We start from the raw sequence: 13,200 nt of genomic DNA, 5'->3' as shown, positions 1-13,200 counted from the left end.
CTTGTCTAGTTTAGACAAGTGCCTTAAAAAGGGGGTGCCCCCAAATGGTGGGAGCACTGTCAGTGGACAAGAACATCCGGTGGAGGGTGTCAAGGAAGGTCTGGTCCAGCTGTCCCTCCATGCCTGGAACTTTCCAGCTCCTCCCTGAGCTAAGCCTAAAGGCTAGGGGTCTCAGAGCGGAAAGCCTCGACCAGTGGTTCTGAGTTTTGGGGATCAAGTAGGTCTTGTCTGTGGTCAGCAGGTGGCGCTGAGCCCTCAGTTCTGCCGGTTCACTGTCACCAGCTGTTTAAGGTGCATGAGGGAGTGGAGGAAGGTTACTCTGGATGGTCCCCAGGGAAGGTGCTGCCCAGGGGCTTCTCATTAGTGAGTCTGGCCTCCTGCTCTGGTCTTAAGGACGGTCAAGCTGAGTCCCAAGAGCCAGGCACTGTCCCCAGAACTCTGGGCCAGCTCTGAGGAGCTTCTCATCCCTTCTTCCTCTAAGCCAGAAACAGGTCAGCTCAGCAAAGAATCAATGTTGGGGGGTCTGTGGGTGCAAAGAGGGGGCATCTTAGAGCTTCGACCAGCAGTTTCCTGGCCGTTCAGGCCTGCCTCTGGAGTAGCCTGGGACAAACTCTCACTGTTCCAGCCAAAGCCCTCTGCAGGCCTCAAACTGCAGCATTGACCTTGGCTTCTTGTCCTGTACATTATCCCCCATTCATTCATTCATTCAGCACTTAGGGCCAGTCACAGTGCTGAATCAGGCACAGTCCCTGACCTCAAGGAGCCATGGACTTGGGGTTGGGGAGACGGACCCATAAACACAGGCAAAAGTAGAATGCCCACAAGCACAGAGGAAGGGAAGGGACCATCGCTTTCTAGAGGAATCAGGGGAGGCTTCAAGGAGGCATCATTTGGCTTGGACCTTAATGGGTTTCAACAGGTAGAGATGAGGCTTGGGCATTCCAGGCAAAGGGAATAAACAAGCAAAAGCTCAGATGTAGGAAGATAAATACAAGGAGGGGATACTGAGGCTGCCTGCGGGACGGGTGGTTGCACAGTGTCCTGGCCAGAGAACAGTAAGCTGTAAGGCTGGAAAGCAGGCAAAGCCTGAAATGACTGGTCACAGGTCTAGCCTTGACCAGAAGGTGATGAGGAACTACTGGAGGCACTTGACGTTGGAGAGAATGATGTCTTTTAATAAGACCACTCTGGTGGCTACATGGCAGATGGTGTGCAGAGAATGAGATGGAGACAAGAAGCCCAGGTAACAGTTGCAGTCACAGCCCCTGTCGTCGGGGTCTGAGCTGGGAGGGGACATTGTGTAGAAAGTAAGACCAGGCAGAGAGACGCATCACCAGGGGACATATAATAGCACCTTCTCTCAGCATTTGCTTGCTCAGTTGTCTCATCACGTGGCTGATTGAATAGCAGTCTCAACAGTTAACATTTATTGAGCACTTATTATGGACGAGGCACTCAAGCATTTGACATAACGCTTTTCACTTACTCCAACAATTCTATGAGGTAGGTACTTGTAGTATCCCCACTTTATAGATGAGGCAACTGAGGCACAGAGAGGTTAAGTTATGTGACCAAGGTCTTAGAATTCAAGCAACTGTTTTGAGAGCTAACGCTCCAATTGCCACACTAATGCCTGTGACATACCCGCCTCTCTCCTGAGCCCCTCGGCCTTCCATCAGCCCCCTGGGAGTGGAGGCAGGGCTCAGGGCTATAAGCCTGATGGGTGCCCAGACGGTCTTGTAGGGCTGGGCTACCAAAGGCAGGAAGGGGAAGTCTCTGAACTAGGGGAAGAGGGCCAGCCCCAGGTCCCTTTCCTGGCCTCCCAGCTGGGGTCCATGGCACCTCTGAGATGTAAGCTGGCAGCTGCCAGCCCCTGCTCTCCCTGCCCACCAGCAAGAACAGCCCAGAGTTTAGGTCACGAAGGGGGAGGCTTTATTGACAATGGAGAAGGCAGAATTCTGGGCAAGTACACACAGCACTGCTCCAAGAGTCCGGCTTGGGGGTCAAGCCTGTCAGGACCAAGGGCCTTTGTGCCTCAGGGACCTCACACACCCACTCCATCCTGAGCTTTCCAACATCTCCTTTTCTAGCAACCCAAAGGCCCTCCATGGCCACCCTCTGGACAAAGTGAGTGGCAGCCACTGGGTGGGGGGGAGCCAGGCCAGGGTACAGTCTGAGGCCTGCCAAGCATGGTGGGCCCAGGACCCCAGTCTCTCCCCAGCCTCTTTCAGCTTGGCATGCCAGGGTCCGCCCCAGCCCACTCCAGCCTCCCAGGGCCGGGGACAGAATGGAAGTAGGCAGGTGCAGCAGCCCCAGCCCCTGGAGCCCCCGCTGAAGAAGCCTTGGGGTCAGGGGTAAGGGGCCCGTCTCCCCTTCCCTGTGCCTGGGCAGGGCTCAGCAAGGTAAGCCTCCCGGTGCCATTTCCTCTCTGCCAAGCCCGCCCCAGGGAGGCTCCACATCTCCAGCCCTCCAGCTAGACTGTGTTCCCTCATTGCCTGCCCTCCCCAACAGGCCAGGCCCACCCTTTTGGCCATCACCTTTTCAGGGACCAAGCAGGGGCTGGGGCCTCAGCACAGGCATCTCTCAGGGCCACAGAAACAGAGCAGCAGGCCTCCCATCTGGGCACTGTTCTTCCCCAGCCACCCGTCCAGCTTGCAGCCGGTCGGTCGTGGGGACCGAGGACTAGATGGAGTCCCAGCTTTAGGGCCTGACACTTCCCACAGCTCCCCTAGCCTGGGGCAGGGTCGGGGGGAAAGCCAGTCCTGAGTTGGGGCTGGGAGGAGCAGGGACAAAAATAACCCGGTACAGGCTCCTGCTGAAGCCAGAAATAGAGTAGCGACAAGTGCCTTGCAACACCCTGGGCGAGCAGCAGGCAGGGAGGCTGAGATGAGGAGGGCCCAGCCTTTTAACAAGTCCTGGCCTGGCCGAGGGGCCCGCACTACGTCCAGTCTACATACCATGCCACACTGGCCTGCACGCACATGAGGAGGGGGGCCCAAGGGAGCAGGGCTCAGGACAGGGAATCTGGAGAGATGCTGAACTTGGCCTTGGCCTTGGCCACGGCCACACTGCGCTTGCGCAGGGGCCCGCGGGCGAGGGTCAGGACATCCAGCAGGCTGGGGTCCTCATCCAGCTGGCGGGCTGTGCAGAGCGGCGTGGGCACTTTGATGGTATTGCCAAACTTGGAGTAGTCCACAGAGTAGCGGCCATCCTCCTCGGCCACGATGGGTACAAAGCGCTGGCCCCACAGGATCTCGTCGGCCAGGTAGGAGGTGCGGGCCTGGGTGGTGATGCCCGTGGTTTCCACCACACCTTCCAGGATGACGATGATCTCAAGGTCCTGATGGTGGTGCAGGTCGCAGGGCGCCAGGTCATAGAGCGGGCTGTTGGCGTCAATGACGTGGTAGATGATGAGGGGAGCCACCAGGAAGATGTTATTGCCACCCACACCATTCTCCATGGGGATGTCCACCTGGTGGAGGGGTACCACCTCACCCTCAGGGCTGGTGGTCTTGCGCACCACCTGCATGTGGATGGTGGCGCTGATGATCATGCTCTTGCGGAGGTCGCCCACGCGCAGCATGAAGCAGAGGCGGCTGTGGCGCAGGGCGATGACCGCATGCTTGCTGAAGATGAGGGTCTCAGCCCGCCGGTGGGCCTGGGCGGTCTTCATGAAGATGCAGCCCAGCATGATGGCATTGATCATGAGCCCCACGATGTTCTGCACAATGAGGATCAGGATGGCCAGAGGGCACTCCTCGGTCACCATGCGCCCGCCGAAACCGATGGTCACCTGTACCTCAATGGAGAAAAGGAAGGCAGATGAAAAGGAGTGGATGCTGGTGACGCAGGGCACAGCAGCACCCTCACCAGGGGCCAGGTCACCGTGGGCGAAGGCGATGAGCCACCAGACCATGGCAAAGAGCAGCCAGCTGCACAGGAAGGACATGGTGAAGATGAGCAGCGTGTACGGCCACTTGAGGTCCACCAGCGTGGTGAACACGTCCTGCAGGAAGCGACCTTGCTCCCGGATGTTCTTGTGGGCCACGTTGCAGTTGCCATTCTTGGACACGAAACGGGCTCTCCGCTCACGGGCACGGTACCGGGGCTCTGTCGGGTCCTCTGCTAGCCGCGTCAGCACATACTCCTCAGGGATGATGCCTTTGCGGGACAGCATGGCTCCAGCGACCACCAGGGAGAGGTCTCCCCCATGGGGGAGGAGCAACCACCTGACTGAGCCTTCAACCTACTTTGGGGTTTCTGCCCTGGGACCACCCTAAGTCTGCACCGGCCTCACTTCTGAGATGCCTCCCCAGCTAGACTCATCCTCAGCTCCACCTGGCCCCTCCTTCACTTTATACCAGGCTCACACCTCAGCCCACCTGCCCACTGCCTACTGAACCCCCTACTCTGCCTGTTCCCCACCTGGCTCTGGATCCCAGCTCAGCTCTCCTCCACTCGCTGACCACCCCTGGGCGTCTCCCTAGGACCCTTCTCCCCACTCAGCCTTCTTTCTCAACCCACCTCTCCCACCTGGGAACGTCACACCTCCGGATCTTACCAACCGACCACACCCCACACAACCCGCACCGTGTTTCCCGCCTCACCCATTTCGGCCCCGGGCTCCCCTCCAAGCTCCAGTTTCATACCGTCTCACCTCCAGGTACCTCTTTCCTAACCCACCCTCCGTAGCGCTCTCGCCGCTCTCCGATCTCCCTCTAGCTCTCGTCCTTTCTGTCTCCTTGGGATCCTCCGCCCTCCAGAGTCACCACTCCACCCAGCTCCACTCCTGATCCCCTCGCCCCCAGCGCGACCTGGCTGGCGGGGCCCACTCTAAGCCGCGGCCTCCCGGCTCCGCGCCGGCAGCACGCACGCCGGCGCCGCGACCCCGCCCGCCGCTCCGTCCCTGCCCCCACCCCGCGCTCCTCGCCGCGGCACCTGCTCCTGCTCATCAAGCCGCAGTCCTCGCCTCCCCGCCCCCTCCTGCTGCCGTCCTCCGGTCCTTCTGTGTGTCAATCGGCCCGCGGAGGCCGACCTGTGCTAGGTGGGGTGGAGAATTGAGGACACCGAACGCCGGAGGCATGGAGTGGGGGCCGGGGGCCGCCAGGGGAAGCCCGACCTATTCCTGGGCTGGAGGGCTGGCGGGCACAAGCTCAAGCCCCGCCCCTCGCCATTCACCTCCCACCGTCTTCCCTCTCCCGGCTCGCTTCGTCTGGCCTTGGGAGTTTGCCCAATCAGATGGACTAAAGAGGTTCCTCCCAGCCCACACGCTACGAAATTAGGGCGGGGCGGGGCAGGGCGGGACGGGGGCGGGGTGAAGGGAGTCGTGACCCGCCCTCCCATTCTGGGGACCGATGCCCTGTCTCCCTGGTCCCACCGCAATTTTCCCATCCTGGGTTGGGTCAGTATCCGCCTGGGCTTTGTGGGTTCCCAGCAAAAGGAGGTACCGAGGAGCTGTGTCACCAACCTGGTGACTGGGGTTGGGGCGGGGAGATTAGGTGGCCCGAGGACTCCTAACTGACCGCTTCTTTTCTATGGCGATGATTTTAGTATTTTCAGAGTCACGAATCCTTTGAGGGTCTGACGAAAGCCACGGACTTCCTGGGGGTGGGGGGTGGAGATGTACCTTAGTAGGTGTAGAAACATAGTTTAACACCCACTACAGGGGATGCTGGATGCTGCAGCCCAGAAGCCTGGGTGGTTGCATCTTTTCAATCATGACCCACACTTTCAATCCCACCCCTGCATTTTATTATATCTTATTTTATTATTTATTTATTAAAAAAATTTAATTTATTTATTTTTGGCTGTGTTGGGTCTCGTTGCTGTTCGTGGGCTTTCTCTAGTTGCAGTAAACGGGGGCTCCTCTTCGTTGAGGTGCGCAGGCTTCTCATTGTGGTGGCCCGTGGAGCACGGGCTCTAGGCACTTGGGCTTCAGTAGTTGTGGCACACGGGTTCAGTAGTTGTGGCTCGCAGGCTCTAGAGTGCAGGCCCAGTAGTTGTGGCGCACGGGCTTAGTTGCTCCACGGCATGTGGGATCTTCCCAGACCAGGGCTCCAACCCGTGTCCCCTGCTTTGGCGGGCGGATTCTTAACCACTGCGCCACCAGGGAAACCCCCACCCCTGCATTTTAAAGGGGGTTTGAGCTACTGGCACTTGCTTTACACCTCCTTACGCCTGCAGCCTGAGGAGCTGTGTCAGGGCTAGCTTGGGCACTGGGGGTCCTAAGCTCTTGGCCTGAAGGGGAGTGGTGTTTCTACTGCAGGCATCAACCTAGTATTGTCCTGTGGCTTGGGCCCCCTCTACTACTCATGGTAGATCTTGGGCTATACTGCCAGAGATGCAGTGCTTAGGTTGGGGAAAGGAAAATAGGGTGAGCAGAGAGGGCAGCTCAAGGAGACAGAGTTACACAGGAAAACTCTGGGGCAACTACGGCTGCTCAGCCATCAGAAAAGGAACCTTGGAGAGTCTTCCCAGGGAGTTCAGATACTATCGCAGAAACCCCTGAGGTCCAAGGAGGATGGACTATTTTGTGTGGTCCAAAGTATAAACCAGTATAGACACTGAGTGGAACAGAGGCAGGCTTTGATTTCACGTATGGAAGAGTCATTTCTAATTACCAGAGATGACCCTCATCTATGGGGTATCCAAGTCGAGGCTGGCACACCATCAGGGGTGCTATAGAGGAATTTGGGCTAGAATGGCCTGAGGCATCTCTGCAAGACTGCAGTGTGAGCTGTGACGTGTCCCTGTGCCCTTGCTACTTCCCTTTAATCCCTTGGCTGGTCATAGGCATGGGGGTGGGAATCCTCTTTTCCCTCCTTAGGCTCTGCTCCTGGGAGGCCCAACGGTGGAGGGAGTGCCGGGCCCCCAGAGGCATCTCAGAGCTGGAAAGGCTAGGACTTGCCTCACAGCGTGACCCTGAGGCCTCGCTTTCCAGGAAGGCGAGCCCCCCACCAAAAGGGCTCAGCCTCCTGCTCTGCTCCATCCTGCACCTCCTCATACTCATCTCCCCCAAACACTGCACTTGTCAGGTCCCTTTCGCATTCAGAAACCTTCTCCACTTCCCTTTTGTGCATAGGCGTGTCCCAGACTCCTTGTCCTGGCATTCGAGGCTCTCTGCTTATCTAATTCCCACCCTTCCCATGCCCAACTTAAATCCTGCCTCTCCCAGGAGCCTGCCAGGCCTCACAGAGCTCTCCTTTCCTGAGCTCCTCTGGCTCCTGGAACAGCCAGAAGGGTCTGTGCTGGACCCCTCTCCAATGACTGGTGGATTTTCTTTGCACCGTATGACTCTGACCCCCTTGCATACAACAAGGATGAAGGCCCAAGACTCCTGGGTCTGCACCCCAAGGGCCTGGTACAGCCGGTACTGAAGGCAACGTGTAAATGATAATAAAATGATACGCAAACAAGCACCTTCCTTTCTTGGTGGGACAGGTATACACTCGTGTCTCATCATGCACGTGGAGTCTGAGGACAGCTGTTTTTTAGTCTCCCCAGTGTCTGGGCCCCAGTATGTCCCAGTCACTACCTGGCCGACTTGTGGCATATGTACTGTGCTTTCTCTCTGAAGGGCCGCCCTTTTCCCACTTCTGAATGTCCCTATGTGTGGGATGGAGGTGGGGACATGTGATTCAGGCCCCTCTCTTTTTCAGAGGGGTAGGATGTAAGCTGGAGGTGCTAGTGGCCATCTGTCATGGGGGAGGGAGAGGAAGATGGAATTCATCACCCCTGATGTCAAACACCTGGATCTAGCCGTGCTTCAAGTAGTAACCTCCTGGTCTTCTCAATCACATAGGATAATAAATTCCACCGTTTAAGCCACTTTGAGTTGGGTTCCTGTCATTTGCAATGTAAATAATGCTAATCCGGGGTACCTGGGGACCCACAGTTTTAATCCAAGAATTAAACTGAGAAGGAAAAGGGACCAAGATATATGCAGATCTGCTACCTTATCTGATGAGATAATCACAAAAATACTATAACTCTGTTATGGACTGAATTGCATTCCCCCCAAAATTCATATATTGGAGCCCCTGCAATGTGATAGGGCCAGTGAAGAGGTAATTTAGTTTAAATGAGGTCATAGGAGTGCAGCCTCATCCAATATGTCTAGTATCCTAATAAGGAGAGAGAGAGATAAAAGGGGTGTGCACACAGAGGAAAGGCTGCATGAGGACGCAGCTAGAAGGTGGCTGTCTGGAACCGAGGAGAGAGGCCTCAGGAGAAACCAAGCCTGCGACACTTTGATCTTGGACTTCCAGGCTTCAGCACTGTCAGCAATAAATTTCTGCTGTTTAAGCCACCCAGGCTATGGTATTTTGTTGCAGCAGACGAATACGACCTAGCAGACTAAGACAGCCCTCATGTCACAGGTGAGGAAACATGCTTTTGCCCACACTCACAGAGCTTCGTCCGGTCTGCCTGATGCTAAAGTCAGACTGCTTCCACGGGACCCATGGTCCACTCCAGTCCCTGCCCACCAGACCCACGGCCTCAGGTAGGAAATAACCAGTCTCTTTATTTACAAGTGATTTTACAGTTAGAGAACCCAGGCGGGAGGTGGGGGCAGGGTGGGGCATGGGATGGCACTTGGGCTCTGGTAGGTCACTTGTCTGCACGGACAAAAGAGGCGAAGACGCTGTCCTTCTGGCTGAGCAGCTTCTCTGGCTTGTCGAACTCAAGGATGGCGCCGCGCTTCAGGACGATCACCAGGTCTGCACTCAGGATGGTGTGCACGCGGTGCTGGGCGGGGCAGGAGGGGCTGTCAGGGTGTGTGTGGGGGGGCGGGCTAGGGCAGCTGAGGCATCCCTCCTGCAGCTTGGAGGAGGGGGCATGTGGCCAGAATGTCTTATCTCTGCGGTGACTGCCCTTTCCCGGGGTGGCTGTAACTCCAAACCCTCCATCTGCTAATGCCACCCTCTCCCTCACCAGGCCTCAGCTTTGCCCCACCTCCAGGCTTCAAGACTCAGAGATTCTCCCAACGCCCCCATCTCCCATTTGCTCTGGAGAAGTAACCCTATCCTAGCTCACAGGGCCTTGGGACAGGAGCGGACCTTGGAACCTGGAGAAAGAGGGGAGGTCTGAGGGAAGTGCAGGCACAAACCCTCCTACACCCCAAATCCTGCAATCCAGGCTCGCTGCAAGTCTGCCAGACTCCTTGCCCTGCACTGCCACAGGGTCCTCTCTTGATTACCAGGCGCAGGTGAGCCCAGAGGCTGCCCACTGATGACAGCCTCAGGAGGCCAGCTGTCTCTCTGGGTGTCCCCCCTGCACCCCATCATGGGCCCCTTACCGCTATGGTGACCACAGTGCGGTCTGCGAAGGCCGTCATCACCACCTTCTGGAGGATGTTCTCCTGCCAGGTCGGAGCAGCAACTGTTGGCTCACCTGCCCAGTGGGTGGGGTCTGGCCTGGCTTCTGGCCCAGCTCCCATCTGACCCCAACCCTAGCCCCACCCCCTCCCTCTGGCTCTAGTCCCCATAGGACCAACCAGGTTCCCAGTGTTCAGGGGCTGGGTTCCACCTGTTGGGAGCTCAGCTGTGTGCATGTGTGTGTGTGCTGTGAGTGTGTCTGGGTGTGCTGGGTTGTGGGGATGGGTGTGAAATTTGTGGGTCCGTGTGCAGCTTGTGTGTATGTGTGTTATATTCCAGCCTTAAGACTAGCTGGAATCAGGGTCCCCCAGCCCGTCGCCTTTTCTGCTCCATATGACTCTTGATGTTAAAGGCAACTTGAGTTTCAGGACTATTTTGTGCAACCTTCTCCCTAACACCCCCGAAAACCCTCTCCAAGACCCCCACCCCACGGGTGTGCCCAGCACCGACCGTGGCCATGTCGATGGAAGCCGTGGCTTCATCCATGATGAAGATGCTGGTCTTCCTCACAAAGGCCCGGGCCAAGCAGAACAGCTGCCTCTGGCCCTGGCTGAAGTTTTCCCCGCCTTCCGTGATGATGGCATCTGAAAACAGCCCCAGGAAGGGGGCGCAGGGCTGAGTTAATTCTGCGTCGTGAGTTTAGTGGACGGAGTGGCTTGGGGTTTCAGGAAATGTGTGTACAGGGGTAAATATGTAGGTGTGTGTCATGAGTACAGGTGTGCACAGGGTGGCTGCACCTTGCACAACACGGATGCCATCTGCTAGAGTTACAAAGAGAAGAGCGCTCCGTGGAGTTGTGCACGGCTGTGGCCCTGGGCAGTTCTGGGAGGCGCATCAGAACAGAGTGTGTCCGTCCTGCATGTGTATAGGCCTTGGTGGGGTGATTTTCTGAAGCCAAGGCTTGGCCGGCCCCCGGTCCCAGGGGTTTCAACAGATACACCAAGGTTCTGCTGACCCCCGGGGTGGGGACACAGTCTTCCCAGTAGCCTCGATGAGTGACCTGTGCCTGTGGTTTCCAGTCAGTCCTCTCCTCCCTCAGGGCAGAACTGGGCAGGCAGGTGGATGCGGAGGGCAGGGCTGAATATACCATCATGGTATTGGGGACTTGCAAGCTCTGTCTCCTTACTGTACCCCTGTGCCCTGTAGGAGAGGCCAGATCCTGACTGACCAGTTGTGTGACCTGGGACAAATCACTTGACATCTCTGAGCTCCTATATAGTGAGAAGTAGAACTTAATGGTCTCTGGGATCCTGCCAGACCCCAGACTCTAAACTCTGAGCAAAGCTAAGACACGGGTGTGAGTTGTCCCTTCCCAGCCCTCACAAGCGTCCTTTAGTACCCAGCCTGTGCTCAGCCAGGAGTAGTTACCGAGGCCTCCGGGCAGCGCCTTCACCACCAGCTTCAACTGGGCTATCTCCAGGGCCTCCCACAGTGTGCTGTCAGAGCACTTCTTCTCCGGGTCCAGGTTAAATCTGGAGGGTGACAAACAAAGCCCTTAGAGAGGGGAGCAGGGTCCTGGCTCTATTCCCGGGGGACACGCAGAGGGTGAGACTGGTGAAGGGAGCAGTGAGTGGGAACTGACTGACTTGGGGGTCTGGCTGGGAGGGGGCAGCAAGGTACTGGCAGTGGGTGGAGGAAAGCATCCCAGGCTTGAGGGTTGGGGGACCCCTACCAGTGCCTAGGCCTAACGGAAAAGAGAAAGGCATGAGCGTGCAGCTTTAAAGAACCCGCGCCAGCCCTTCATGCCCAGAGCTAGAGCAGGGCTGCTTGCCCAGGGAGGCTCGTCCACCCCTTCCTCTCTATGCCCCAGATCTGGAGGAGCGGAGCCGGGCCTGGGGCTGGGGTGGGCCTGGTGGCGGGGGTCAGGGGGCTCACCGGATGGTGCCGCTGAAGAGGACGGGGTCCTGCAGGATGATGGAGAGGCGCGAGCGCAGGGTGTGCAGCGGCAGTTTGGCGATGTCGATGCCATCGATGATGATGCGCCCTGCATGCAGACAGTGTCACAGGTGGGGCACCAAGGAGCGGGGAGACGGTGGCACTGGGGACAGGGTCTGCCTGCAACATGGGTCCCAATGAGGATGCAGGGGAAGGCAGCGATGGCTGGGCCTCCTGTGACGTCTGACCATACCCAGGACTGAGGTCCCATCTGGTGGCTGTGGGTACCTGAGGGGTGCCCATCATACAGCTCACCTTCGAACATGTCCACCATGCGGAAGAAGGCAAGAGAGAAGGAGGACTTCCCACTGCCTGTGCGGCCGCAGATCCCAATCTGGAAAGAGAGGAGCAGGTACGCTGTGGGCACCTGGGGTGTCTGGGAGCCTCTAGTGCTGGGCTGTGCAGGTGTGGGAAGCCCCAGCATCTCTTCTCGTCCTGGTGTTCTGACCAGCATCCCTTTAGCTAGGGCTGGGCCCGGGTTTGGGTTTGTTTCCTGCAGTGGATCCAGAGGGGGCTCCTACTTGGCTGGCTGGGTGTGGTACATGACTGCAGATGTCTGAATGCAGGAGCTGGGGACGTGGGTGTCTCTCTATGTGCCTGGGTGTGGCGGGAGGGCACGGGGTGGCTGAGCGTAGTGCACAGGATGTACCCCACCTTAAACTGGAGTCGCCTCTCACCCCGTCGCATCCGATACGGAGACAGAGGTGGTGATATAGAAGGATAAGAGAGGCAGGGACAGAGGTACATCTAAAGGTCAGAGACAGTGAGACAGACAGCCACAGACAATGACAGAGTGAGAGAGACAGAGACAAAGAGACAGGAGGAGAGGGGCAGCGTCGGAGCAGAGGGGGAGAGAGGGGGGAGTCAGTCAGAGTCGGATCGGAGTGCCAGACAGGAGCTCCCTCCCCAGGACAGGGCCTCACTCTCTGCCCCAGGACCCTGCTCTGAAGTTCAGGGTACAGTGTCCTGGGAGAGCCCCTAACCATTTGTGGGGGGCCCTGACAAAACCCCTCTGAGTCAAGGGAGTCTGGGGTGTCCTGTCCATCTCCTTGGCGGGTGAGTGAGGGCAGCAGGAGGAGAAGGCGAGAGGCCCGGGCCTGGGAGACTGGGGGTCTGAATGGGTGTGAGGCCTGGCGGGCCCTGAGGGCCAGGAGGTGACTCTGTGAGGCGGTCCAGCCCTCTGCCCTCCCCGCTCCCCTGACCTTCTGTCCTGGGGAGATGAGGGCGTTGACGTGCTTCAGCACTGGCTTCAGGGAGCTGTCGTAGCGCACACTCAGGTTCTGGATCTGGATTTTCCCTTGGTCTGGCCAGTTCTTCGGGATCAGCGATGGTGCTGGGGGCCGGGCTGGGGGTCAGCTGCCAGGTGTGGGCCACAGCTGGTATCCAGGCATGCCCTCCTGCCCCCAGGCTCCTCATGTCCCCCTCAACCCAAACACACATCCACGCTGGGTCCTTTCCCCAGAAGTCCTCCCGCGCCCCTCACCCAGCAGCCCCTCGTAGCGCTCTGCTTCAGTGTTCAGGAGCCCGTGGATGCGTTTCACGGCCCCCAGCTGGAGCTCCATGTCCGCCAGGTTCCTCACCATCCAATTGAGGTAGTTGGACACCTGTGGGGAGCAAGCCGTTCACAGTTAGTGATCACTTGGTCCTGTCCCTGGCCACCAGGATGGCTCTTCTTACAGGTGAGGATGCCTTTTGCTGCCCACCGCTGACTGTCCAGGGGGCCATCCATGGAGGTTACAGTGAGTGTGGATCCTCACCCACCCCCACCTGGGGCCCAGGCCTGGGTGAAGGGGCAGGGACCTGCAGTAAGCCCTCCTGTCCACATGGTCCCTCTGGCATCAGACTCGGTATAGCTTGGGTTAAGGCCTGGGAGCGTCTCAGTCAGGGA

The 13,200-nt window shown here is 58.0% G+C and overlaps 2 protein-coding genes across 10 annotated transcripts in view; both read right to left on the bottom strand.

Annotated features, from left to right (window-relative positions):
* Positions 1-1,412: 1,412 nt before the first annotated feature.
* KCNJ11 (potassium inwardly rectifying channel subfamily J member 11) lies at positions 1,413-4,907 on the bottom strand. Its single transcript, XM_060159587.1, has one exon. The coding sequence runs from the start codon at positions 4,175-4,177 to the stop codon at positions 3,011-3,013; it is 1,167 nt and encodes a 388-aa protein (XP_060015570.1). The 5' UTR covers positions 4,178-4,907; the 3' UTR covers positions 1,413-3,010.
* Positions 4,908-8,504: 3,597 nt separating this feature from the next.
* The window catches only part of ABCC8 (ATP binding cassette subfamily C member 8), a 76,259-nt gene continuing 71,563 nt past the window's right edge, over positions 8,505-13,200 (bottom strand). For 7 of the 9 annotated variants that reach the window (XM_060159577.1, XM_060159579.1, XM_060159581.1 and 4 more), the window contains 8 exons: positions 12,796-12,916; positions 12,515-12,645; positions 11,568-11,646; positions 11,253-11,361; positions 10,746-10,849; positions 9,828-9,961; positions 9,299-9,361; positions 8,505-8,748 (listed from right to left, as the gene is read on the bottom strand). In XM_060159577.1, the coding sequence (XP_060015560.1) occupies positions 8,611-8,748; positions 9,299-9,361; positions 9,828-9,961; positions 10,746-10,849; positions 11,253-11,361; positions 11,568-11,646; positions 12,515-12,645; positions 12,796-12,916 (879 nt within the window). In that variant the 3' untranslated portion in view covers positions 8,505-8,610. Of the gene's footprint in view, positions 8,749-9,298; positions 9,362-9,827; positions 9,962-10,745; positions 10,850-11,252; positions 11,433-11,567; positions 11,647-12,514; positions 12,646-12,795; positions 12,917-13,200 lie in introns of those variants that run through there. The other 2 variants (XM_060159584.1, XM_060159585.1) reach the window with 2 other exon arrangements.

The sequence above is a fragment of the Lagenorhynchus albirostris genome, chromosome 9, assembly GCF_949774975.1.
Source record: "Lagenorhynchus albirostris chromosome 9, mLagAlb1.1, whole genome shotgun sequence".
Classification (NCBI taxonomy): Eukaryota; Metazoa; Chordata; class Mammalia; order Artiodactyla; family Delphinidae; genus Lagenorhynchus; species Lagenorhynchus albirostris.
Note: the sequence above shows the minus strand (reverse complement) of the source record. Positions and strands in the feature narration are given on the sequence as shown.